The sequence below is a fragment of the Copadichromis virginalis genome, linkage group LG12, assembly GCF_057382275.1.
Source record: "Copadichromis virginalis isolate Kocher_CV1m ecotype Utaka linkage group LG12, C_Virginalis_male_GT1.1, whole genome shotgun sequence".
In the NCBI taxonomy this organism is placed as follows: domain Eukaryota; kingdom Metazoa; phylum Chordata; class Actinopteri; order Cichliformes; family Cichlidae; genus Copadichromis; species Copadichromis virginalis.
The window spans coordinates 511,340-538,162 of record NC_140629.1 but is presented as its reverse complement, the minus strand read 5'-3'; the positions used below and the strand labels follow the sequence as shown (position 1 = coordinate 538,162).

Here is a 26,823-nt window from a genome sequence, read left to right as displayed (position 1 = left end):
TGGTCCTCTCTCTGTCCTTTTGCTATAAACTTACCAAGTATCTAAATGTTTCCATGTTTTCAGCTTCAACCAGTCACATGTGTCTCCAAAACTCAAACCTCATTTCAGCTGGCAGCTTACTAAGGAGTCATGACATGTGAGAACCGCAAATCAGTTTCACTTAACCATCCAGACCAAGGGTCTTCAGTATACCAACAAGAGCACAAATCTGCAGCACAAAATTCGCAAAAGTCCCCACATCCCCACGACGGATATCTGGTGCATCCATGACACTTGCAATCTTTCTGTGAGTTTAACTGGTGGGGCTGGAATAGAAGGAGTTTTACATTCTCTTTTGTGCAGTTATGTATGATGGCTGGTATGCAAGGGAGGAATGAGGTTTATACTTGTTTTGTTTTGTTCTTTTGTTTGTTTGTTTTGTTTTACTCTTTTGCTTCGAGCTCTATCTACATGAGCTGCATGCTAAATGATCTTTTGTTAAAAGGCTTGGCATAATAAGCATGTGCTTCAGCCAGTACCTTTTTGATTAGCCTCATCTCGTGCATTCTTTTTTTTTTTTTTTTTTTTTTTTTGAAGTGACATCAGAAACAGCAGCATGTGACATCACGTGATGGCGGAGCTTCAGTTCATCCTTTGTCATCCTTTTTTTTTTTTTTTTTTTTTTTTTAATAGGACAGGGGGAAAGAATGAAAGAAAGAGGGGGAGAGGAAGAAAGAAAACCAAAGGGGAGAAGAGACGGTGAGAAGGGGGGGAAGAGAGAAAAAAAAACAAAAAACAAAAAAACTCCTGGGTCACCTGTATGGAGAGAAAGAAAAACAAAAAAAACAGGGGAGACAGCAAACAACAAAGAGCAACATAATAATAAAAAAAATAAAAAAAAAGCACCATCACAATAAACTAGCTAGTCATAGATATCAATAGTTACTAAATAATAAACGATATTGTGCAGCACGCAAGATAGACAGTGCACAGTGTGCTTTGAGGCAGCAACCAAGAAAGCTTTAGTCCGCGTCTGTGAATACCCATGTGTGCATACCTGTGTGGATCAGCATGCTTGCATTCCAAAGGTTTCTCCATGTAATGATCTGCTAGAGAGTGTGGGGAGCCACAGCCCTGTCCTCTATGGTATCAAGCAGGTATGGAGGAGATCAAAACTCCAGACATCCAGAGGCCCCCAGAACACAAGAGACCAAGGAAGACCCACAGAGGGGCAGCCGCGCCACTGTTCCAGTAAGAGCTAAGGAGAGTCCCAGATGAGAGCTCATTCAGCAGCCGCGGAGCAGAAGCCAGGGGGAGTTGCAGTGACGCGCCCGTGAGCTCCGCCGGCAGCCAGCTGTGCCTGAGTGACCGAGCCCCAGGCCGAGAGGCCGGGGGCACCCCACCTCCAAAGTGGCCCGAGCGAGCCCCAATAAGCGGCCGCCAAGGAGTGAGCCGGTGTGTACCCGGACGCCCACCCCCAGATACATCTCGTGCATTCTTACTTTGTGGTAGATCTTTATTCTGTATTCATTGAGAGATTTGAATGCTAATCAAATAAATAAATTTAAAAAAAAAATACTGGAATGATTTATGATGGGTTTTTGTGCTGCTAAAGAATGGTGCTGGTCCCAGATGGTTGGTGGGTGCTTGAGTCTGATAATTGGGATGGACACTGGCAGCTAACTGCCCATACAGGCGAGACTTCTAACTCTACTGGATGATAGGTGGATGGATGAATGCTCACACTGTTGGGCATCACCTCAAATCTCTTGGAACCCTGACGGAGTAGGTACTAAAAAAGTACCAGGTATCAGGTACTATCACCTGGCTGGTGGCTGGTGTTTTTAGAGACACGGCTGCAGCCTTTCAGCTTGCAGCCGAACATACACACTACTAACAACAACACTCAAGACCCAATACAGCCTTTTAATACAGATGATCACTGATGCTACTCAGGTGTGTCCACCTTGCCGCAGCTGCACCACTGACCACACCCCGCCACATAAATATTAATGGAAGTGACTTGAGCCACATGCCTCTATGTCAAAGTTGCTAATGGTAACATTACGTCCAGCAGTTCATGCAGCAAGTCCTCCGGCAGGCCAGGCAGCAAATCCTCCGGCGGAGGTGGCAGGTGATTGGTTGCAGTTGGTGAGTGAAGATGCAAAGTGTTAAGGAGAAAATCCTGTATAAGCGGATGAAGGGAACTCAGTAGCCAGGGGAGACCGGAAACCAAGCAATACTTCTCCTCAGGATGATCCAGCCACTTTTGGGTCCATTGTTTGGTCACATTGTTCTGTCATGATACGGCTGTGTGGCAGGCAGGATGTAGACCCAAATGCAGGACTCGAACTCAAAGTGTTAACCAAAGGAGGCTGCTTTATTGCACTTGCAAAACACCATGAAAAAACACTTGCAAAAAACAAACCAAAACTCGAAACTAAATGCTAACAGAGCTAGGGAACTCGGAAGGAAAAACGCATACACATAGGAGTGGTGAGGGGACGACGCGACACTGATAGAGAGAAACCCAGGGCTAGGAGCACCGCTGGGAGTAATAAGACATAACATTCAAGGGAAAACAAAACTAGACACGCTGACATGAGACACGGGACCGTCAAAGTAAAATGAGATGAACACAAGAAACACAAAGGAAGCACAGAGAACACCTAAACACTGGAAAAAACAACAACAAACCTGAAAACTCTAAATATTAATAAACACAAAACATGAACATGGAGTCACCAGACTCCAGACCATGACACTTTGAGCTCTACTTTCTACTGTCCTCTACAGTCATTTCATCATTGTTCATTAGCACGTCTTTGAAATTACCAGGTTTTATATCATGACAGACATCACAATTTCGGCATCATTAAACTGTTCTTTGAGACCCTCTTCAATCTGGTGACAGATGCTGTTATAACTGATGTCTGATCCCTGGTGTCCAATCTGGTGACTATCGCCCTGTAGCCCTCACCTCAGTAGTGATGAAGTGTTTTGAACGCCTGGTCAGAGACTTCATCATTTCTTCACTACCAGACACACTGGACCCACTACAGTTCGCTTACCGTCCAAATCGTTCCACAGACGATGCCATCTCTCATCTCCTCCACACATCACTCACTCACTTGGACATTAGAAGGGGGAATTATGTTAAAATGCTCTTCATAGACTACAGCTCTGCATTTAACACCATAATTCCCTCCACACTCACCACCAAGCTGGAGCATCTGGGACTCAGCTCATCTATGTGTCAGTGGATCTCCAACTTCCTAACTGGCAGACCACAGGCAGTAAGGATGGGCGGACATGTCTCAGCCTCCACCACTCTCAGCACTGGAGCCCCCCAGGGGTGTGTTCTGAGCCCCCTGCTTTACTCTCTGTACACATATGACTGCGTGGCCACTACCAGCTCCACCACCATCATCAAGTTTGCTGACGACACCGTCGTGGTGGGCCTGATCTCTGATAACAACGAGACGGCCTACCTGAAGGAGATTAGGAATCTGGAGAACTGGTGCCAGAGGAACAACCTCCTTCTAAACGTCAGTAAGACAAAGGAGCTGATAGTGGACTTCAGCACTAAGCAGGAGAGGAACTACCAGACCCCCGTCATCAACGAGTGCCCAGTGGAGAGAGTGGACAGCTTCAAATACCTCGGAGTTCACATCACGCAGGACCTGTCATGGTCCTGTCACATCAACTCCGTGGTGAAAAAGGCCCGTCAGCGTCTCTACCACCTCAGACGCTTGAGAGACTTCCAACTGCCCTCCAAGGTGCCAGTGGCGTGTCTAGAAAATTTTTGTTGGGGGGGCCAGGTAGGGGCACAGATTTGGAGAAGGGTGGCAGATTTAATTGGCAGATAATGTTTTTTAAAAAAAATTCTACCAACCCTTAACCATAATTCAATAATCCTATAAACCTAATAACCAAATGCACTTTTAACTCTTATTAGAATGAGATTTTAACCACTACGGTGCAAAGTTTTTAGATACTGCGTTGATAAAGTACAAGAGATACAATCAGTGCTTTGTCAGTGTTTACTCAGCATTCAAGGACAGCAATATTTGCATAGTATTTTTACTGACATATACTGCACATATGTTTTGGGCAAAAACATTTTTGAATATTAAAATACGAACATTTGTAGCAAACAATTGACAAATTAGCCATTCCAATGCAAAACTTTCTCTGCCTGTTAAAAAAAGAAGATAATCTTCTCACAAACTGGTGTTTGATTTTGAAACAGGAAAAAAGTGGAGAAACAACTGAAAAGACTAATATTTGAATAAAACCTGAAAGCAAGTAAATACTTTCTATGCTGCCTTATGGTAAACTTTGGTAATATTGATAAAGAACAACACTGGCTGATGATGAAATACATTCAGCTGGCATGGTGACACTGCCAGTATAACCTGCAGGGCTGGACTGGGACAGAAAATCGGGCATTTTGACTACAGACCGACCCACCAGGTATTAAAGCCATAAAGCCTTTGAATGAAAACAAACCCTGTTGTGACAGTGATGTACAGTCTTTTTGGTATATGTATGATTTCTATACATTTTACGTCAGATAAAAACTTTGGTTGTAAGATTTAGATAATTATTTAATAAAAGCTAGATATTTTAAATGAGAATAGGAAAGAAAAGTATTTCTTTGTGCCCCCTTTCCCTGTTAATGCCCTACCTGGCCCCCTGGCAAAACTTTGCTAGACCCGCCCCTGCACAGTTACCAGCTGTCAGCTACATAAAAAAGGATCCTGGTGGGTGGTCTTCACGTTTCCCTCTCACCAGATATCCAAACCGACATCATGACCAGCAGCTTTACAGCTGTGGCTCCAGCAAACATCAGCTGATACTAGAAATTAATATTAAATAAATTCTAACAACAGCCGATCAAGCTTAAACGTGCTGCTGTTGTTTAGCGCGACATCTGCTGGTTTCGTCTTTCTGGCGCAAAGTGGGCGATAAACAAACAAGAGAGAAAAGCCGATCAGCTGATCATCGATCAGTTTCATGATTGAAGTAGCAACAGGAGAGGGAGGATGAGAGAAGAGGCAGCTGTGCAGCGTAAAGACAGAATAAATCCAGCTTTGTGTCTTTTTCTATTCTAGCTGAAGTTCGGGACAAACTGCGTCTCTTCTCAGCTCAATACGAAACGTGTAATATTTTCTCTGATTGAGGGACCATTCCATTTTTTTAAGGAGCCGTTGGCAACTCTACTAACTAACCTTATGAATAAAATAAAGTTCACTATCAGTAACATCATAGCAACCGAACAGCTGTATAAAAACTCCAAGCTGGCTAGAACGCAGTATGAGTTATTGCAACTGACAGTAAAAAGTCAGCACAACGAAAATAAACTCCACCTAAACTTAGTTCATATCTGACCCAGATAGACTGCAGGTCATAACTTCTTACCTGAAGTTCAGTTCACCTGACACTCGGACTGGCGGCTGCCTCGGGGCTCTCCTCCTGCCTCCCCTTCCCTCATCCACCTGCTGCCTCTGTGGAAGCCCCGCCATAGCCACCACCAAACAACGGAGTTATTTCTACACATCGACCTGCATCTGGCCAATCCACCACCTCTCATTGTTCATGCCGTTACAAAAAAAATAAAAAATAAGTCAAATAAGCCCGATGGCCAGTCCAGCTATGTTAACCTGCAACCAAATCTGCAGCTCCATACAGCAATGTTACGACTTAGATTACATCTTATAACTCATAACTCTTATGTTAGCTCCCCTCTGTAGCATACTGTCTGAAATATTCCACGGCTGCAATAATTCTTTAAGTGTTATTTTTTCCTTGGTATTCTAATTTCGCCGAAGTTTACTAAACTCAACAAACTTAATATTACTTACCGGGACATTTATTCTGTCCTCATTTTCTTTCACCGAAAAATTGTTTCCTGCAGTGACGTCTTTCGTGCTTGGCTCTCCTACCTTTGCTAACGTGATGCACATAGCGCAGAAGCCGATGCTGCATTCACTTACACTCGGATATCTGAGCGTCACCGTGAAAACATAATCGGACATTTGATATTTGATTGAATTTTATTGTTTTGCCTTTGGGGTGGCACCTGGGGTGGCCAGTCTGGTTGGGGGGGTGGCCTGTGCCCCCCCAGGCCACCCCGCTGGACACGCCATTGACCATAGCCAAAGAAAGCTCGTTTATGACCAGCATCATGTAAATAAGCGCTCTGTAGAACCATCGCTCCATCCTCCAATCCAGCAGGTGGCGTCAGCGTGCCCGCAGGGTGAACGTCAGCCACAAACGAAGCCGAAGAAAACGTTAGCGTCATTTCCTGGTTGCTGTGCGACAAGCAACTGTAAAACTCGAAGCTCTGAACGCGGTCCTCTGTCATATAAATCTGCGAGTGGTCTCTGCGTGAGGCGAGCGGCTTTTCCCGGTGAGTGAGAGATTGAGCGTGAGGTCCGGAGCGCGCACAATGAATAAAAAGGGCTCTGAGAAAACACGCCATGTGGTAGCCTGGCTTAACAAAGCGGAGTGGGATCAGGTTCGGGACTACCTTTACTCGATGGACTCCTCTCTGCAGAGGTTTGCGTTAGAGAGGATATCGGCTTGGAGGGCCAGGTGCGCTGATAGTTTTCCCGTGGCCGTGGACTGCACAGCAGACCTCGTGCGCTGCCAGGTGCGGGACCGGTCCGGACAGCTTACCGGAGATGACTTGACCCTGATGTACGGGACGGCCCTGGTAAGATTTGTTAATCTTATCACGGATCGCCAGCAGGGGAGAAAGGCCCAGCCGCTGAGGCAACTGGCTGGAAACTTGAACATCCCCGAGTGGGTGGTGGATCTGAGGCACGAAATCATGCGTGGGACTCTTCCTTCTTTGAAATGGTGCCGAAAGGGATGTAAGGTGGCCCTGGAGTGGCTCCAGCAGGAGTTTTGGTCCAGACAGCTGGGAGGAGGCCCCGATGAGCAGCTCGTTGCCAGGCAGAAAGAAGTGGATGCCTGCAGAAACGCTCGGGAGCTGCTGATCTCTTTTCAGAAGGACCAGTACCAAGCTTTTGATGATGGGTCTCCTGAAGACAAGGGGAAGAGCTTGTGGCAGGCCCCCTTAGCAGACATGAGTTCGTTGCTGGGTGAGATCAAGCAGTTTGCACTGGGGTCCAGGGAGCTGTTGATTGATGTGCTGCTGGAAGACGGTTTTCTTGTTCCTACCATGGAGCAGCTGGAAGCATTAGGCTGTGCAACATCTGACAGTGCCAGTCCCACTGAGCCCAGAGTCCCACAAACCTTCCTGCGCTTTTGGCTGCCCCTGCTAAAGATGCTTAACTCTTCGTCTTTCATTCACCTCTTCCTGGAGAAGCTCTTTGTGGAACTGAAGCTGCTCAGCAAAGAGCCCAACGGTCACAGGTGTTTCTATATTTCTGCATGGATTTCAGAAGTCTTCCTCTGCAACAACAACAAATTTGAATATCATTTTGAGACAAGGTTGCAGAAGAAAGCCAGAATGAAGGACAGGATTTTCATCGACCGCATCAAGCTGAGGTGGCAGCAGCTTCTCTCTGCATGTCTGGATGCCCCCTGCATCAGCACACCTCACCTGATCCAGCTAGTCCTGGATGACATGGAGCATCCCCCCCCTCAGGAAACCAGAGAGAAGCTGTTCCAGCTCTGCTCCATCTACACACAGACAGAGCGCTCAGAGGCCAGCACACCTCTGCAGCAGCAGCAGCCCATATATACTGTGAGTATGCTGCTGGACCAGATGCAACACTCCTCACCGATGGACTCGGAGAGAAGTGAGGACCGCAAATGGGCAGACGTGCAGGCTGAAAGAGCACTTGCCCTCAGACACGTAGCAGCATCCCCGGGGCCTCGGCTCCAGCCCGGCCAGCTGAGGGCCTCCTCTGGAGCAACAGCGAGCTCAACAAACTGAAATGTGGACTGAAGCTTTTTTAAGTTACTTGTGTTATTTTTGTTACTTGTGTTATTTTTTGTTTTATGTTAAATGGTAAATGTTTTATGTTAAGCACAAGATTGTTGTTGTTGTTGTCATTCCAGCCTCCGCTGACTCTTGTTGTGCTAGAAGCAGTTTTGAAGCAAAAATACAATATTCAGAAGACAAAATGTTGTGGAATTTTAACCATGAGCACAGTGCAGGTTCAGCAGTTGTGATTGTTTCTGTCCAGTCGAGCTCGTTAACTAAACATGTTGGCAGAAGCAGAAATAAAACTTTCAGAAGACAAAATGTTCTGATTTAAAGAAGGACCAAAGGAAGGAAAGCATAGGTTTTGATTAAGTCTGATAAACTAGAATTATAAGGTATTGTTACATTAAAAGGAGCAAAATGAAATAAAAAGGCTATATCAAAAACAGGTTATAACATAGGAAATGTGAGGTTTTAAAATGAAGTTAGTGTCAGCGTTTTAAGAGAGTGGTAAAATGATGAGTAACGTTGAAGAATATATATAAATACAAGTCTATAAGTCAAGAACATAATTAGGATAAGGCTTTTGATTAAAGAGTCCCAACTATGATAAGTTAGGGAGATGCAGGAAAAGGTGTTTTGTTTCCTTTGCAGAAGATCTCGGCGACCACAGGGGGTGAGGATCCTGGAGGCCCGAGGCCGGATGGACCACAAGAGAGGGTCAGAGCGAGGACACAATGTATTGCGACCTCTGGTGTACCAGAGGTCGAGAGAGGGAGTGTGGAGCAGGGAAATTATTTTACTGCTATTGTTAAATAATCGTCATCGTCACCATTGCATTAATAATATAATCTGCAGCATTGATATTGCATTCAGAGGTTTAAACAGTGTGTGTCTTTCAGAAAGACTAAGTTGCAGAAAGTTTGCATTAATGAAAGCAGAGTCTAAGTTATTCTGAGGAGCAGGTTAGACGAGGCTATTTGATGAGCCTCTGGTCTGGTGGAAGGTCAGAAGTGCAACGGGTGAGATGAGAGAGCATTTGAGGACGACATATACACACACACACTTAGTTAGAGAGAATCATTTATAGGTGAGAGGTTAGTTATGTTTACTCGCAACTGTGAAAGAGGAACAGTTTCTTGTTGTCTCGGCAAGAAAGAGGAAATACCTGGTGTGAATACGTATGAATGGACGGTGACTGGACGGACGAACTGAACTAAGGTTGGACCAACTGGACACTGAGGTAAAGACTGGACTAAGGCTAAGCACATGACTGATGACTGTTCTGTTTTAAGTTCATTTTCATGACATAGATTGGATCATGAGTGGGGAAAACTGAGCATTTTTAGTTTTGTACATTATTTTGACACATGAAATGTGTCAAAATAAAGGGGGGATTTAAGGTTTAAGTTGAAATGGGTTTAGGATCATTTTAGGACTTTTGGGGTGTTTGATGATTTAGATATGGTAAAACTGAGGCAGACATTGTTATTTTCATGTTTAAGTTGAAGGATTAAAATGAACTGAATCCTGGTTAGAAGATAAACTCTTTACACACATAAAGAGCATTTAGATTAAGTAAAGTTAATATAAAGGATAGAGCCCAGAACATGATATCTTGAACCAACTTTGAATAATTAAGGGAACATTAGATGAACACAGTAGATTAGTGAGGTGTACCAGAGAGAGGCTTTTTGTTTTCTATCCTTTACAGGAGAACATTCCAGTAACACAGCGACCACAGGGGTGGCAAGAATCTCCAGTTTCGCAAACAGGTCACATCTGGATTACACGCTGTGGACAGGGCGACCCCGGAGGCAAAGGTGGTGTGGCTGAAGGTGCTCAAACGCAAGTGGAAGGAGCCACGCTGGACTGGTCCATACGAGGTCGTTGCCAGGACAACTACAGCAGTCCAACTGAAAGGGAAGGGCGACACCTGGTATCACTGGTCGCAGTGTGCACCAGCACATGAGAGCTTGGTTGAGGAAGAGGCTTCAACCAACACAGGTGTCAACAAACAGAGGCAGAATAAACCCTCTCACCTGTGCAACAGGCCATTCAGTAGTCCACCTGGAAGGCTGAAGAAAGAAGAGCAGCAGCGGAGAAGGTCGTCACGCCATCAGAAAGGGGCAGTGATAAGTTAAAGGCTCCACAAAGAGGGGAGTTTCAGTCCAGAATCTAAAATCTATATAACAAGTCTAGAATACAAAGTTTATATAACATGATGCAAACAACCGAATCAGAGACACGTAATGGGAAGAAACGTATTAAAATGTTCCTTACAACTACATGTGTATTATATGCGATAATAGTAACCATGGCTCTGTTGTCTTTTGTCTGTATTTTGCAAGGCACTCCGGACCCCTTGTCTGAACACGGAGGCCAGTCCAGCCCAGCAGTTCCTGAGACTGTAGGTCCTAAAACAGGATCGCTAGAAAGACAAAAGCGCGAGGGGTCAGGTAAAGGTGATGAATGTCTCAGCAGAAATAATGGCATAGAGTTGAACTATGTTAAAGGGTCTACCAGCTCATTCATGTTAGATTTGTGTGATGTCATTAAATGTACAGGAGCCAGTAGTAGATGGAAAGTGTCAGACAACAGTGGGACCATTTATGCCAAAACAAGATAACTATGCATGTTTTAAGTTCTCTACTGATAATGAAAAGTACAAGGTGGGAGAGATCGATCCAACTTGGTGTGCCGTCACACTTCAGGGACGAACCACCAACAATGTAAGCGGCCCTAGCACGGTAATTGGAACCTGGGCAGGAAGTGGGCTCTATTATTATTGTGGGGAAAATACTCTGTTGGTTCATGTTCCTATAGGAAGCGTAGGGACATGTGCGATGGTGCGATTAGGAGCTCCACTCATGCTGATTGGGAATCAGGTAAAGGCTATTCCACAACGCAACACACGTACTCTAGCCGCCAGACGTCTGAGACATGTTTTGGTCAAAAGAGGGACCCAAGGTACACATGCTTATGATCCTCGCCTGAACTCGCCTAGGGGAGTTCCAGACGAATATAAGCTGGTGAATCCGATAGCTGCAGGATTTGAGAGTATATTCCTTTGGGTAACACCTAATAAGAATGTTGACCGCATTAACTATGTTCATTACAATCTGCTGAGACTTTCTAACCTAACCAGGGACGCCATGATGGGGTTCGCAGAACAATTGGGTCCAAGTTCTCTGATGGGAGTTCAAAATAGGATGGCGCTTGACATGTTATTGGCAGAGAGGGGAGGTGTGTGCTCGATGTTTGGAGATATGTGCTGCACGTATATCCCCAATAATACTGCCCCAGGTGGCTCAGTAACCCGAGCTCTGCAGGGCCTGAAAACTTTGTCTAAAACCATGCATGAGCACTCAGGGGCCTGTTCTTCGTACCGCGCTAAGTGAGTTAGCTGGATGAGATTGTTGACGATTTCGCGTGATCCTGGATCGTTCGGTTCCCCGAAGCCCATCTGGGACTTGCTGTCATAGCAACAGAGCCGTAAGCGTAAACCTGCTGGGGAGCAGGTTTACTTTATGTAAACAGGATTAGATCGCGGCCACGCAGGTATGTCCGCGTCATTCATACGAAAGCAACAGCGATATTCCACCACTGTTTCACCATAAATAAATAACATCAATGTAACTAAAGATAATGCAGCACTTGATCCTTTTATTGATTTCACACAGATACATACAGGTCATTCCCTAAAAAAGGGAAATGTACTATTAACATTCTATTACATGTATGTGATTATTACAGATGTAATTCATATTTCAGAGTAGTAATTGTAAATTACTTCGTGTAATCAAGATGAGAGACCACGGCTATAAAAGCGAAGGTGGATTTGGGAAGTCTGTCGCAGTCATATCCTGTCCGTTTACGCGAGCCACCCATTGCGGAAGGTGCAAGATTGATAAGGAGAGTCCTCAGAATTCAGTGTATATTGCGGGACAGACAGGATCCTTTAGCTCAGCGCGACAGTGTGCTCATAGAGAGATATCGATTTTCCCGTGAGGGTATTATTTACTTAACCAACTTGTTGACGAGGGGGTGCAGGACCACCACCTGTCTTTTTTTTTGCTCTGCCCTTTTCTTGGTTGCTGTTATGAACAAACAAACAGATTATTCCAGGGTCTCTTTCCAAGAGACGACAAGCAATATAAGTGATAAATATTACCATTCTGTAGAATATTCTTATATTTCACTTTTACTTGTTCCCATGTTCTAGTGGGTCCTGTTGTGGCTCTAATGTGAAAGGGGATATAATATAACAAATTATAATATAATATAATGTAATATAATATTGGATAATATGGTGTGATATGATAAATCTACCCTACCGCCTACTGGTGTTGGCCAGAGGGGCCGATGGCGCAATATGGCAGCCTGGCTTCTGTCAGTCTGCCCCAGGGCAGCTGTGGCTACAACCGTAGCTGCCTCCACCAGTGTGTGAATGTGAGAGTGAATGAATAGTGGCATTGTAAAGCGCTTTGGGTGCCTTGAAAAGCGCTATATAAATCCACTCCATTATTATTGTTATTATTGAATTACTTACGAGTTTGATTTGTCAGCAACTTTCTGCCAGCCCTCTCTCCTTGCTTTTGCAGCCTTTGCAGTGTTCCCTTGCGTTTTAATTAAACTCTGAAACTCCTGAAATCCCTCACTCAAGAGTTCTTGCTCTGCTGCCGAAAAATACCGAGCGCGCTCCTTCGACATTTTCGCTGACCAATCAAAGGGTTGCCGATCAATGTTTCTACTATCGATGCGTAGCCCCTGTTGGGCCACCCAGTGATCTCACATTACTTCATCCAGCTATACTAATCGTCAACAACAGGTGTGTTCGGGGAACCGGAATAGCGAGCTCAGAGTTAGCGCGATGATTTGGTCTTGGATGTTTCATTTGATCTTGGATGTAGTAAGCGACGTACGAAGCACAGGGCCCAGGTATTGAAAACCCGCTGGCATCCTGGATGACATCTGTGGATGACATCTTATTACCTTAAAAGGCAAGTAATGAAGAAAGGAGAAGTTATATGTCAGTTTATAGTTATTAAAAGTATATGTGATGTACCCTTGTTTGCACGAATTGAACTTTTGTCCATCTGTCACCCTGTATTTTTGAACTGTATTGACGTAGGTGTGATATGTTATCCTATAAAACCAGAACCCAGTGTATTTTTGTCAGAGCAACCCATTCTGTATGCTGACGGTTGGTTGTTCTCCTGTGATAATAAAACTCATCGTTTGATTGCACTTTTCCGGAGCCTCCGTTGTTTTTTGTCTGGTCTGAAGTTGATCGATTTCGCAACAGTATGCACAAATATGACCCAAGATGGGACTCGCCAACCTGGATTGACTCAATAGGAGTTCCCAGGGGAGTTCCAGATGAGTATAAGTTAGTTAATCAGATAGCGGCCGGCTTTGAAAGTGTGTTTCTATGGATAACTCCGAATAAAAATGTCGATCGCATTAACTATGTCCATTATAATGTGTTGAGACTCTCTAATCTCACTAGGGACGCGGTAGAAGGCCTTGCGGAACAATTAGGCCCGACGTCGTTAATGGGAATCCAGAATCGAATGGCCCTGGACATGTTGTTGGCTGAGAAAGGTGGTGTCTGTGCCATGTTTGGGGACATGTGTTGCACGTTCATACCCAACAATACTGCACCAGACGGTACGGTTACTAGGGCGCTTGAGAGTCTGAAAATGTTATCTAAAACCATGCATGAGCAATCAGGTGTGAACACTGGACCGGGAGACTGGTTCACGTCTGTCTTTGGGCAATGGAAGAGTGTTGTTATGTCTGCCATGTTTTCTTTTGTTGTTTTTCTTGTCATATTGATGATTGGATGTTGTCTCATCCCTCTGGTCCGGCGGCTTTTAGTAAAGATGCTGGAGAGAGCCCTGAGCTCAGGCTCAGCAGGTTCAGCTGCGCCGGAGTCCATGATGCCTTTGAGGGAGATTGTAGGCTGGACGGAGGAGTGAGACAAATCCTGGTGTAAGTTGGGCTCGCAAGCGAGCCCAAGAGGAGGAGTTGTCAAGAAAAACATGTAATTTCACTGCCATTATTTCATTATTATTTCATTAGTCTGCATCACTTAGTATCAGTTGATCATCACCATTATCATGTATCATTTATCATTTAGTAAATCTGCTTAATCTTGTATTCCAGAGCACGCAGAATAAGACACATTCCTCTGTAATATTCTATTATGCAAAAACCACCAGCATCTCTGTGGCTCCAGGCGGCCCAAAGTAAAGTCAGATGAGGACAGCGACCTTTTGTTGGCCTGGACAGACAATCTCACAAACTGCACACTCGGACACACAATTGTTTAGACCAGATGTTTTCCCTCATCCATATCTGGGAACATAAAGCCTGAGAAAGTGTTAGGTTTCTGAGAAGCTGAGTTCTAGGAAATGTTCTGACGTCATATTAGGCTATAAAGCTTTCTGTAACGAGCAGAGAAGATCGAAGACCGGCTTCCCACACTGTATAACTGTGTGTGTTTAATAAATCACTTTTTGGACACTTCTGGGGACTCTGTCTGTGCTTATTTTTCCTTCCAAATAAAAAGAACCTTTACAAAAGAACTGTGCATTTCGTGTTGTTAAGACTGTTTCATCTGGGACCATTTTGCAATCTAACGCAAGCTTAATTAAGGATTCTGTTTGTTTTATTCCTTCTAAGCCCAAATGAATTTCTTGTGAATCTGTCTACTGTGAGCCTGGTGATTTTGTTACTGATGCCTGACTGCCAACTGTATAAAACAAAAAACTACACACAATATTCGAAGCACATAGCGCACAGTCGTAAATTCACCCTAATTTTGGTATGATCTGAGCTCAGGCACTGGGTGACTGAGCATAGCACTTACGCATGTGAGCGAGGGGGGAGAAACTGCTGCAGGAGAAGCGTAGACAGGCAGACAGAGGAGAGCTTAAGTTTGACCAGGTACCAAAGCAAATCATTCATACTGTACAAATAATGTAAATATGACGGTGTATCACAAAAGATTGATATCAAACTGATCACTTGACCCATATTACGTTACTTGCTCTTGGAGTGAATCAACAAATGGGGAAATGAAAATCCGAACAACAACAATGATGTTTTTTTAGAGAGTCTTAGCTTACATGTGTGTTTATTTCATATTTTCAGTTGTTTCCCTCCACGGCTAAACAAAGCACTGTAATCGGTTTCAGTTATGTACTGATGAACACAACAATTGACATAAGTGGCTTCTTTCAAAGAAAAAACTCAGGTAGATTTTATTTTATATATTATGCTTTGTATGTTGTTCAGTATATTTCTATGCAAAACAAGAGGAATTTCAATACACAGCAGTATATTCACAGCTGAAACCAGATATTTACATACACTTTAGGGAAAAAACATAAAAACATTTTTTTTTTCTGTTAAACATCAATTTAGAGTGAACTTGCAACTAGAAGATCACTGGCTGCTCTCTGCCCAGCATGGAGGTCACTGCAAACTCTCGGTACCTCAGCAGAGCTGGCAATATCATCAAGGACTACTCTCACCCCAGCAACCAACTGTTTGAACTATTACCGTCAGGCCGACGGTACAGGTCACATAAAACCAGGACAAACAGATTCAGGGATAGCTTCTTTCCCAGAGCTATCACCGTAGTAAATAAGAACAAAAACAATTGAACCTATTCCATACCGTCACTGTCATTATATTATGCTGCTATTCATACTGTCATTATATTAATGCTGCTATCCTGTATATATTGTACAAACTATTGTTTGAGTACTTGATTGTTTTTTTGTACTTTTTATATTTTACATTTATATTTATTATTGAAACTTGCACCAAGGGAGTGGCACTCCAATTTCGTTGTACTCTGTACAATGACAATAAAGGCTATTCTAACTTGTTTTGTTTTAGATAAATAAATATTGAAATATCTTTTGAATTAGTTAAATGTCAGAATATAGAGAGAGAGAGAGCTGTCTATTATTTATCACTTTCATCAAATTTAGGAGTACATATACACTAAGTTTATTGTTAATTAAGAAGAAAACTGCAGATGATTGCATTCTGATCTTAAGCAGCCTCTGATAGGTTAGTAGAGTCGGATTTTTTAGTAGAGTCCTCTGTCCTCTGCTGGATGTGTTGGAGAACACTTTCAGCCCTCTGAGGACTGCATACCACTGCCTGAGCCAAGCCAATGTGCCACTAAGCTCCAGCCAGTGTCCACACTGCCAGAGGTCTCCACACATGCTGGTTCGGTGTCTGTCTCCGCTGAAGGGTCAGAGGAACCCGTTTGAGCTGTCTGTCTCGGCTGGAGGGCCCAAGGGGCCCATTCAGCCACCTGTCTATGCTGAAGGGTCAGAGACCTGTTCGGCCTCCTGTCTCCTTTATAGTCGAAAAAGATGTGCTCCTGGTGCACTGGCCATTGCTGCTACTCAAATCGAGCGTGGACCTGGACCTCCAGCAGGCCCCGGGGACCTACGTCACACCTTGCTCTTGTCTCCCTTACAGCTGAAAAAGGTCCATGCTTGTGCCCTGGCCCTTCTGAAATTCCCTCTCCATTTAGCCGAGGCAGTGAGTCGGCCTCCTGTCTCCCTTACGGTCGAAAAAGATGTGCTCCTGGGCGCACTGGCCCTGCTGCTACTCACATCGGGCATGGCCCTTGCCCTCCAGCAGGCCCCGGGGACCCACATCCTCCCCTGCTCTACTCCCCCACTAGCTTCTTCTCCTGCAGTTACCCTCCACCACATATCCAGCACATATCCAGCTAACCCTAACCCACTACAATTCGTCCTGATTGTAGCACAAGTGGAACCAATAAGCAGGAGTCATTGGCAAGCAGACAACCAGTTCCAACTACTGGGAAGAACCAGTGCGATGCATTTTGTGGTACGCGTCGTGGTAGCTCCTGCTAGGATTTAGGACAGACCTGAGGCTGATGAGAAGGATCTGGGTGTTGCAGGGCCGTCCTGGCTGACACGGCGCTGCGTGAAGCTCTGGGATGCTGCCTCTGGACTGGCACACTGGGGTGGTGGTTCCCCTGTTTAAAGACCTAGACCTGAGCGTGTGCTCCAACTGTCACACTCCTCAGCCTCCTCTATGCCAGGGTGTGTCTGTCAGTCAGGCCTCTGATTCAGGAGGAAGCAGTTTGTGTCCTGGTCATGATCACTGGAGCAGCTTGTTATCCTCTCGACTGCAGGGTCTGTGGGAGTTTGCACAACCAGTCTACATGTGGTTTGTGAGGCTTCTACTTTTGTAGGATCTTCATCTTACAGTACAAAGAGCCTTTGCTGCAGCTGTTGTTGTGTTTTGGCGCCTCATGGATAACTTTTCATGTCATTTGAGTTTCAGGCTTGTTGGTGTTGCTGAGCTGTGTGCATCGTCTGCGTGGGTTTGTCAGCATAATGGGGCTCATATTAAAATGACTTTACAGTCACAGAGAAAAACTTTAAAACACAAAATCAACACTTTGAACCATCGTGGAAACTACGTGTCCTTACTTGTCATCAAATGATGAGTGTGCGTCCTCACCAGGTGTCACAATCATGTGTATCAAAACGTGTGTAACTGTTAAACAGCAAAATGTGTTAAAGCTGAAAGTCTGACTGTTCAAAGGTGAAACTACAAACACTTGTACATATACAGCTCCCTCCATAATGGCCTGAGGAAAACCAAAGACCTGATGTGATTTCATGTTTTCTTTGTTTCACAGTTTAAAAGTTTGTGGTTCTGTTCTCAGACCTTTGTCACTCACATGTTGTGCATCAGCTGTTTATGTCACTGTGCAGCCAAACTAACTCCCCTCATGTGTTTCCTTTGCAGCTGCTCCTCTGGATAGCATTGAGTCCCTGGCTGCCTACTACGTGAGCTGCGTCAGGCAGGTGCAGCCGGACGGCCCGTACAGAGTCGCTGGATATTCTTCTGGTGCCTGTGTAGCATTTGAAATGTGCTCTCAGCTGCAGACCCAGAATCAGCCTGTGGAGTTCCTGTTTCTCTTTGATGGCTCACATTCATATGTGGCAGCGTACACACAGGTCAGAGAAACACTCGCGCATCTTTATTTCATGTATATGCTGTATAGCGTGTGTGATGTTGGTTTTGAAGGATGAGCTCTGGTCACATGATCTGCATGTGAACAGGTTTAACTGTGTTTTTGATTTGCAGAGCTACAGAGCCAAGCTAACACCCGGCAACGAGTCTGAGGCTGAGACTGAAGCCTTGTGTGCCTTCATCCAGCAGTTCACTGGCATTGAATACAACAAGGTATACTGTCTCTGACCCACAGGTTCACACACAAGTATTCCTTTATGTGGCATCAGCGTTAAAGGCCACACAACCTGAGCTTTTGCCTCACGGCGCCTGTAAGGTAAAGATGGTGACTGTAACACAGTCTGGAGCTGCTGTTCCAGCACAGTCTGTGTGTGGTGCAGGTTTGACTCAACAATGATGTGATGTTTGGAGCTGTTATGGAGACTAAAGTAAAACATGCGGTTAAATCAAACCTTCGTACAGTTTCTCACTGAAAGCTGACATTTGTAACTCCTGAATATCAAAACATCTTCATTTTGCATTTTCATATACATAAGATCTGTGATGTTCATTAATTATGTGTCACTTACTTTTCTGAAAACAACAATATCTCCGCGAGCACGCGGTAACGTTTGCTATGAACTTACAGTCGTCTCCATGGTTACATCCTACAGCTTTTGGAGACTCTGCTCCCGCTGTCAGACCTGAATGCACGCGTCAGTGTGGCCGTGGACCTAATCACCTCCGCTCACAAGGACATCGACCGAGACTCACTGCACTTTGCAGCCTCCGCCTTCTACTACAAGCTAAAGGCTGCTGATGCATATGTACCTACTGCAAAATACCACGGCAGCGTGAAGCTGCTGCGCGCCGAAACCAGCAGCGAATATGAGCAAAACCTGGGAGCTGACTATAAGCTCAGCGAGGTACCGATGCACATTTACATCAGTCTGTAGTACTTATCTTCACTGTGCGTGTGTGCGCTTGTGTGTGTTTCTATAAACTCTGTCTGAGCCTTCCAATGTTCAAACTGTGTACTGCGTCTTTCTTCAGGTCTGTGATGGCGAGGTGTCGGTCCACGTCATCAAGGGAGATCACCACACTTTCCTAGAAGGCGCGGGGGCGGAGTCTATCAAGAACATCATTCATAACTCGCTGGCTGAGCGAGCTGTCAAACCAAGGGAGGGTTAAACATCCACCATCTCTTCACCCTAATTCCTCAGCTTTCCCCAAACTAGACTGTAAATGTGTCGTTATAGGAAGTGTTTGCACTGCTTATGTTTACACGCTACTGTTATCCTAATATCCCAAATGTTAATGGTTAGTGAACCAGTCGACATCCCATCATCTCACAGCTCCATCGATTCCAACTGCAAGTTTTGTTTTTTGTTGCCATATGTTGTTGTTTGCAGAAGTTCATCCCACAACAAAATAACGTGGTTAAAAAATGAATGTAACAAAGTAACAAACACTGACACATTGATTGAATCCTGAATTACATAACATCACTCAAATTGGTGTTTCTGCTCATGCAGACATCAGTAGACAGGCAAACGCGCTGCGACCAGCCTGATGAGCGACTGTGGAGGGAGGGCTGACCCTGCAGCCGTGTTTCTGCACACTAACTACTCGTAACACAAGTTGGAGGCATTTCTTTATTTTGTGATATTTGTTTACTTTTCAGTCATGTGACCACACAGTCATCAGTTACAGTGGCAACCAGCAAATGTTTACGTTGTCAATAAGTTAACAACAAATTAAGTGTTTCATAAACTGTGTTTTAACAATGACACTCGTGTTACTGTAATTTACAGACCAGTTATTTCACTAATTCAGAAGAAAAACTGCTTCTCTTCATGATGGACTGTGTCAAACACACGCTGTTGTTCTGACAGACGCCTGTGACAGAGGCGTCGCTAAGGACCAAATGTGTCTCTTCAGAGGTTAATCAGAGATGTGAATGATCACTGTAACAGTGAGATCATATTTACTGATGTAACCTCTGAGAAACTGTTTCCTTTTAAAGGCTTTGGTCCAGAGATCTAAAACCTCAGCAAATAATCCAAACCTGAGTACAACAGCTGGCCTGAGACCTGTGATTGGGTCAGTGAAGGAAGCTGCTGATTGGAGATGAATGTGCTGAGGAGTCACAGTACGATGGACGTGACAATAAAGGCCTCTGTGTTTTATTGTAACATTTCTGTTATGTTTTGTAGGACTAATAAGGGCCTCAACAGTCGCTCAGTGTTTTCCTTCATTGTAACGAGCCTGTCCCGTTGGATCTATGATTCCTGTGCTTTTGTTGTCGTTACTATTTCTGATCATTTATCTTGTAAATATAGTTTTTGGGTTTTGTTTTTTAGAGGATGGGTCAGTTTATCAGGGACTGAAACACAAATCCTGTTGGCCCAGAAAATTCTTAGTCGCTGTTGGCGCCACCCGACCGTTTAGTTCAGACCATTAAAGTAACGACTGGTTCTATATGACACTTTTCTACATGCAACAAAGGTGGTGATGGAAGGAGGAGAACAAACTTTTTTGTCTGTATTTAATAGCACAATGAAGACCAGACAGCAAAGCAGGGAGGGAGAAATAAAGGGCCTCAGGTCAGAGTTGAACCCGGCCGCAGCATTTACCCCATGACCAGGTGACGTGGTCACCCGCCCGACCCTTACGCACAGCAGTATTTCACTTCAGCTACCAGGAGTATGTGGGTCGAGCATGCAGACTGAACTTTAGCTGCATGTTAGAAAGCCGAGTTTATGAATGAAGGCTAGAACAAATGTCCCGGCTGAAGGAGGAGGGGCTGCAGAGGTGTATAAACACAGGTGGGCGGGGCAGGGCTAGTGTGCAGGATGACTCAGTGACCTACACTGACCCGTGTTGGTGAACATTTTGTTAAAGTTAAATGTTTTCAAGCTGACAAGTAAATTATCCAGCGAGCTAAGTTGAGCTGACCGACGTGCAGTAAGGTTTTCATGCTCTTCACTAACAGCTGATCGCTGAGAATATATCAACAGTAATAATGTCCTGTAATTCCCACGGCTCTGTATGTCACACCTGCGTATGCTTCCCCATCACATTCATCACCTGTTCCTCTGGTGTCTCTGATTGGAGCACGCAGGTGTGTGGAGCAGAGTGAAATCACACACCTAATGCTGTTTTATTCAACCTGGATCTTGGAAGTTTTGATTAACATCAGTGTCAAACATGAACTAACTCTTTGTCCCCTTCAACATTACATGTTGTTTTTTGAAGTAACAGGTTCAGTGATCTTAAAAGGCTGCGGTAACGTGTCGCTGATAAAACACTGAGTCATTTTCAAATTATTCACTTTAGTTCAATTCAGCTTTATTGTTTTATGTGAAAGTCTCCATCCTGTGTCCTTCACTTATCTTTATCCCAGGTGTGAATTGTTCACAGGACTTAAAAGAAGGACGTGTCTGTGGAAAAGGCTCCGGCCAACCTAAACTCCTCCCTCATCAGGACACAGAAGAGCCGCTGAGGCAGCGCCTTGGAGTACGCTGCTGGTCGCGGCACACAGGTGCGCAACAAGATCTCCCGGCCTGCTGGAGGAGGGAAGTCTGGTACTCTGCTGCTTCCCCCAGTTTGCTTCTTGTCAGATCCCAAGTCCTCATCGACGGGCGCCAGAAGGGCAGCCTAAAAGGGCAAAGGTCAAATGTTAGCAAACAGCAACCGATTCTGAAGAAATGTGCTGTGTGATATTCAGAAGTACTGTAACCCGAGTCTCCCACAGAGACCTGATCCAGACTACAGCTCACAAACACAGCTCCTCTACTAACACCTCACTGCAGCTGCACGCTGCTGATCCTGTCTGTGATTAGAAATGATTTCAATAAAGTAAAACAGAGGCTCGTTTTCTATGAGCGTAAACAGGGATCTCTTTTTCAGTCTCAGTGTAACAAACGTGTTTACTGAATAAGTCTTTCAGTAAAAATGTTTTTGTTAATTCAGTAAAATCTGCAAAGATGACTTGTACTGTTGGCAGCAACAAACAGAGACAACAGAGTGTGGGACAGACAGGAAGTCAGGACACGTCTATGTGCTTCACAGTGGGACTAGAACATGAACATTTCTACACACACCACAGGCAGCAACTGTGCAAACCTCCACGTCACCAAAAACACCCTGCAGGTCCCATCAGAGCAACGGCAGAGAAAACAGATGAGCCCGGAGAGACCGAACAGCGTGGGGACGGCAGAACCCATGCTGTCGATGACCGTGGAAGGCACTGAATTGCCCTTTCTGGTAGACACTGGAGCAACATACTCGACATTAAGAGACACACCAGACAGTGCAACACTCTCCTGTCACACAGTTAATGTGGTCGGTTTTTCCGGGATACCGATGACTCTGCCATTGACAGATCCAGCATTGACAAAGCTGGGAAAACAGACTTTGAAACATCAATATGTGGTGTCCTCACAGGTGCCTGCAAATCTCATGGGCAGGGACCTGCTCGTGAAGCTGGGAGCCACGATCATGTGCTCACCAGATGGACTGATTGTTACTCTGCCTGGAGGAAAAGAATTCCCATGTCTGGGATCACCTTCAAAGACTCAATATCTAGTCCAGAACTCTGAACAACCCACTGCCGAAATCTACTGGGGGAGGCTAGTGGAAGAAGGCATTCTGAGACATTATCAGCTGTGGAAACCCTGGATAATGAGCCTGGCCGTCTATTCCCCGCCACGGGATCCTTTCCACGTCACACTCTTTTATGATAGGGAAGATAACGATATCTATCGGGAACAGTTCCAGTCTGATCTCGAGGGACAGACGTGGAATGTGCGAACACATAACATTTATGTTGGACCAGAAGGTGTGGCCGCGGCTGTGAAATTTACTGATGAACAACTGCCTTGGTACAATGTGGGAGAGGATTCAGCCCCTCACATTACCTTGGCGGTCCACGAGGGTCATGGGCCAAGAGATCTGGGACCGATGGTCAAGCGGGCGCTGGACAACGCATGCTGGCAAAGCACCCAAATTCCAAATGTCTGGTATGCACCAAAATGTAAAATATATCGCATAACTTGTTTGTCCAACGATGCAGTGATCTTAGAACATAAAGAAATCTCCAGAATACATGGCAGGGAAAGAATGGATCATCCTGATGCAGTAGCTGAGCTCTTGAAATTGCCTGATACTTTGTGGTCCGCAGGGCCCACAGATGTAGGTTTGGCTAACTGTTCGCCTGTCCTGTTCCAGCTGAAGTCTGACACACCAATTAACAGACCACAATATAAGCACAAAACTGAAGCAGAGGAAGGTATAGCTGAAACCATTGAAGGGCTGTGGAAGGCAGGAGTGCTTGAGCCCTCATGGTCATTTTGGAACACACCTATTTTGCCAGTGGAAAAACATGGGACAGGGAAGTACCGTATGGCACATGATTTGAGAGCAATAAATGCCATACTGAGGACTGATACTGTGCCTGTACCAAATCCCTACACAGCTCTGACCGAAATTACTGGGGACCAAAAATGGTTCACATGTATTGACCTAGCGAATGCATTCTTTTGTCTCCCACTGCACGAGTCACTCAGAGACATTTTCTCTTTCACATACAGAGGCCGGAAATTTAGGTACACACGCCTACCACAAGGCTTTGCACTCTCACCAGGAATTTTCAATCAAGTATTGAAAGAGGCACTCTCCCCATGTCAACTGCCAGAGGGCTGTACATTAATACAGTATGTTGATGATCTTCTTATTGCAGCCCCGTCAGCAGCGGCCTGTACGGCAGCATCGCTCGTGGTGTTGAACAGATTGGCGGAGTGTGGCTTCAAAGTGAGTAAAGAAAAACTACAGTTGGTCCGACCAGAGGTAACATTTCTGGGCCGGGTGATCGCACACAGATCAGTGGGGTTAATGAACACACACAGAGACCAAATTCTGACACATCCAAAACCAAGAACTGTGAAGGAGTTGCTTTCCTTTCTTGGCTTGACAGGTTACAGTAGGCAGTTCATTCCGAACTATGCTGGTAAAACTGCCCCTTTAAGGGACCTGATCAAGAAAGTCGGCGTTCGAAATCTTAAGGCTGAATTGCCTTGGACGCCGGACACAGAGACAGCGTTCATTTCACTAAAACAGGATTTGTCAAGAGCCACAGATCTAGCCACACCTAACTATGATGAGGCATTTTATCTTTATGTTTCAGAAACAAAGGGAGTTGTGAATGGTGTGTTGTTTCAGAAAAAAGGGGGAGGTAGAGATGTACTTATGTATGTCAGCATAAGATTAAATTCAACAGAAGCAAGGCATCCCACATGCACACAACACGCAGCAGGAGTAGCAAAGATAATTCAGAAAACAGCACACATAGTGAGGGAACACCCACTGAGAGTGCTTACCACACACAGTGTAGTGGCCTATGTGAACTCACAGGTATTCACAATGACCCCACTGACGCAACAAAGGTTGAGCAAAATTTTAGATGTGCCAAATCTGACATTCACACATGAAGGAATAAATATGGCAGACCTAATGGGGTCAGGAGAACCACATGATTGTATTAAGAAAGCCCAAGTTGAAGGAAAAATCAGGGAAGACCTGAAGGCAGAGCCCATACATGGAGCTGAGGATTGGTTCACAGATGGATGCTGCCACAGAGATGAAGAAGGATTAAAAGCCGGCTATGCAGTAGTCTGTAGAGTAGGAACTGAGTTTCAGGTGAAAGAAGCAGGAAAAATTGAGGGACAACAGTCGGCCCAGAGAGCTGAAGTGATAGCCCTAACTCGAGCCCTGAGGTTGGCTAAAAACATGAGAGTGAACATCTACACTGACTCAGCATATGCGTTTGGAGCAGCTCATGTGGAACTGGCTCAGTGGAAGAGAGCCGGGTTCAGAACGGCCACTAATGCACCCATCTGTCACCAAAAGGAAATGGAGGAACTGGAAAAGGCCCTGGAGGACCCAGACGAGGTAAGTATTATAAAATGCAAAGGCCACTCACAAGCAGACAGTATGGTGGCAAAAGGAAATCAGAAAGCTGATGAAGCCGCAAAGGAAGCAGCAGGCTACAAAGGACAGAGACAAATGGTACAGGTAACCCCAGAAGAGGAGGCCAGTACTAACAGTATGGAAGAAGTGAGACAGGCTCAGGAGGAGACATCCCCAGAGGAAAAGGGGGTGTGGGAAAACAAAGGAGCCTGGCAAGATGGCGGTTTGTGGAGGGGGCCAGATGGGCGTCCCGCCTTAACGGCCAAAATGGCGGAACAGAAGGTGAATGAGGCTCACGGGCTTGGTCACGTGGGAGTGAAACAGATGGAGAGAAATTTGTGCCGATGGTGGCATCCTGATTTGAGAAGGATGATACTGGAAAAGGCCAGAACGTGCCTAATTTGTGGGGCACACAATCCAAAGCCAGCAGTAAAACCTGAAGCTGGTAAGTTTCTCATGCCAGAAAGGCCAGGCGAAGAGGTCGTGATTGATTATACCGACATGATTGATACAGGACCAGGTGGTGTGAGGTATTTGTTGGTGTGTGTGGATGTTCTGACTGGATGGCCCGAAGCATGGGCAACCAAACGTGAAGACGCGAAAAGCGTGATTAAGTGCTTAATCAATCATTACATTCCAAGGCATGGGTTTCCCAAGAGAATTAGATCAGACAATGGTACTCACTTCAAGAACAAAGATTTGCAAGAGGTAGAGAGGATGTTGGGAGTGCAACATAAGTTCGGGACGGTCTATCATCCTCAATCTCAAGGAAAGGTAGAGAGGATGAACCTAAATTTGAAAAACAAGTTGGCTAAAATCTGTGCGCAGACAGGGCTAAATTGGGTCGCAGCCCTGCCCATTGCTTTGATGACCATAAGATGTTCTGTTAACCAATCCACAGGTTTCACCCCTTACGAGCTGCTGACTGGGAGACAGTTTCCAGCACCCTGGACAGTGGTCCCAGTGGAGCAGCCCAGGACAAGCAACAGGTCTCATGCAGAATATTTTAATGAGTTGAAAGCTCTTGTGTCCAGCTTTACAAAACAGGTCACTTGTGAGAGACCCACGGGGAACGGAGAGGTCCCGGACGCAAAGGCGGTGTGGCTAAAGGTCATTAAGCGAAAGTGGAAGGAGCCCCGCTGGACTGGTCCGTATGAGGTGACCGCCCGGACGGCTACAGCAGTCCAGCTGAAAGGGAAAGGCGACACCTGGTACCACTGGTCGCAGTGTGCACCCGCACACGAGAGCTTGGTGGAGGAAAATTCGTCTTCAAAGAACGCAGGTGTCAAGGAACAGAGGCAGAATAAACCTCTTCACCTGTGTAACGGGCCGACCAGTAGTCCACCTGGAAGGCCGAAGAAAGAAGAGCAGCCTAGGAGGAAATCGCCGCGTCTACAGAAAGGAGTGGTAATAACCTAAGAGGTTAAAAAGGGGTGGTTTAAATAAAAAGAGTGAAAGGGAAAGGGGAAAACAGAAACAAAAGTTTCAAAATTTATGTTAAGTACAAAATATACATCACACAATGCCACCCCGCGAACCGGAGATTCGTGAGGAGAGAGGACTAATTAAAATGTTGCTTGTGATTGTTAGTTTGATGACTGTAATGATATTGATAATGGCCCTATGTTTGCTTGTTTATATTTTGCAGGGAGGCCCCCGTGAACTGTCTGAACACGGGGGCCAGTTGAATCCAGCACCAAAAGAGAAACTGTTTATTGAAATAGGGCTAAAAAGGAGATCAAAACGCGAGGTTTCGGGTAAAAGGGATGAGTGCCTGAGTACATATGGTGGTTTAGAGTTGAACTATGTTAATGGGTCCACAACTTCATTCACGTTTGATTTATGCGATGTTTTTAAGTGTGGAGGAGCAGATAGTAGTTGGAGAGCATATAATGTGTGGGTTTGTTGGGATTATGCAGTAAGTACACATTGTGAAAGAGGGA

The 26,823-nt window shown here is 45.2% G+C and overlaps 1 protein-coding gene and 1 pseudogene across 1 annotated transcript; both read left to right on the top strand.

Moving 5' to 3' along the window:
- The first annotated feature begins 6,250 nt into the window (after positions 1–6,250).
- LOC146696164 (ribosomal biogenesis protein LAS1L-like) lies at positions 6,251–7,990 on the top strand (annotated as a pseudogene).
- Positions 7,991–17,694: 9,704 nt separating this feature from the next.
- LOC146696163 (fatty acid synthase-like) lies at positions 17,695–22,100 on the top strand. The gene is made up of 4 exons (XM_085474265.1): positions 17,695–17,916; positions 18,047–18,145; positions 18,586–18,837; positions 18,965–22,100. The coding sequence occupies exons 1-4, from the start codon at positions 17,827–17,829 to the stop codon at positions 19,100–19,102; spliced, it is 579 nt and encodes a 192-aa protein (XP_085330391.1). The 5' UTR covers positions 17,695–17,826; the 3' UTR covers positions 19,103–22,100.
- Positions 22,101–26,823: the final 4,723 nt, after the last annotated feature.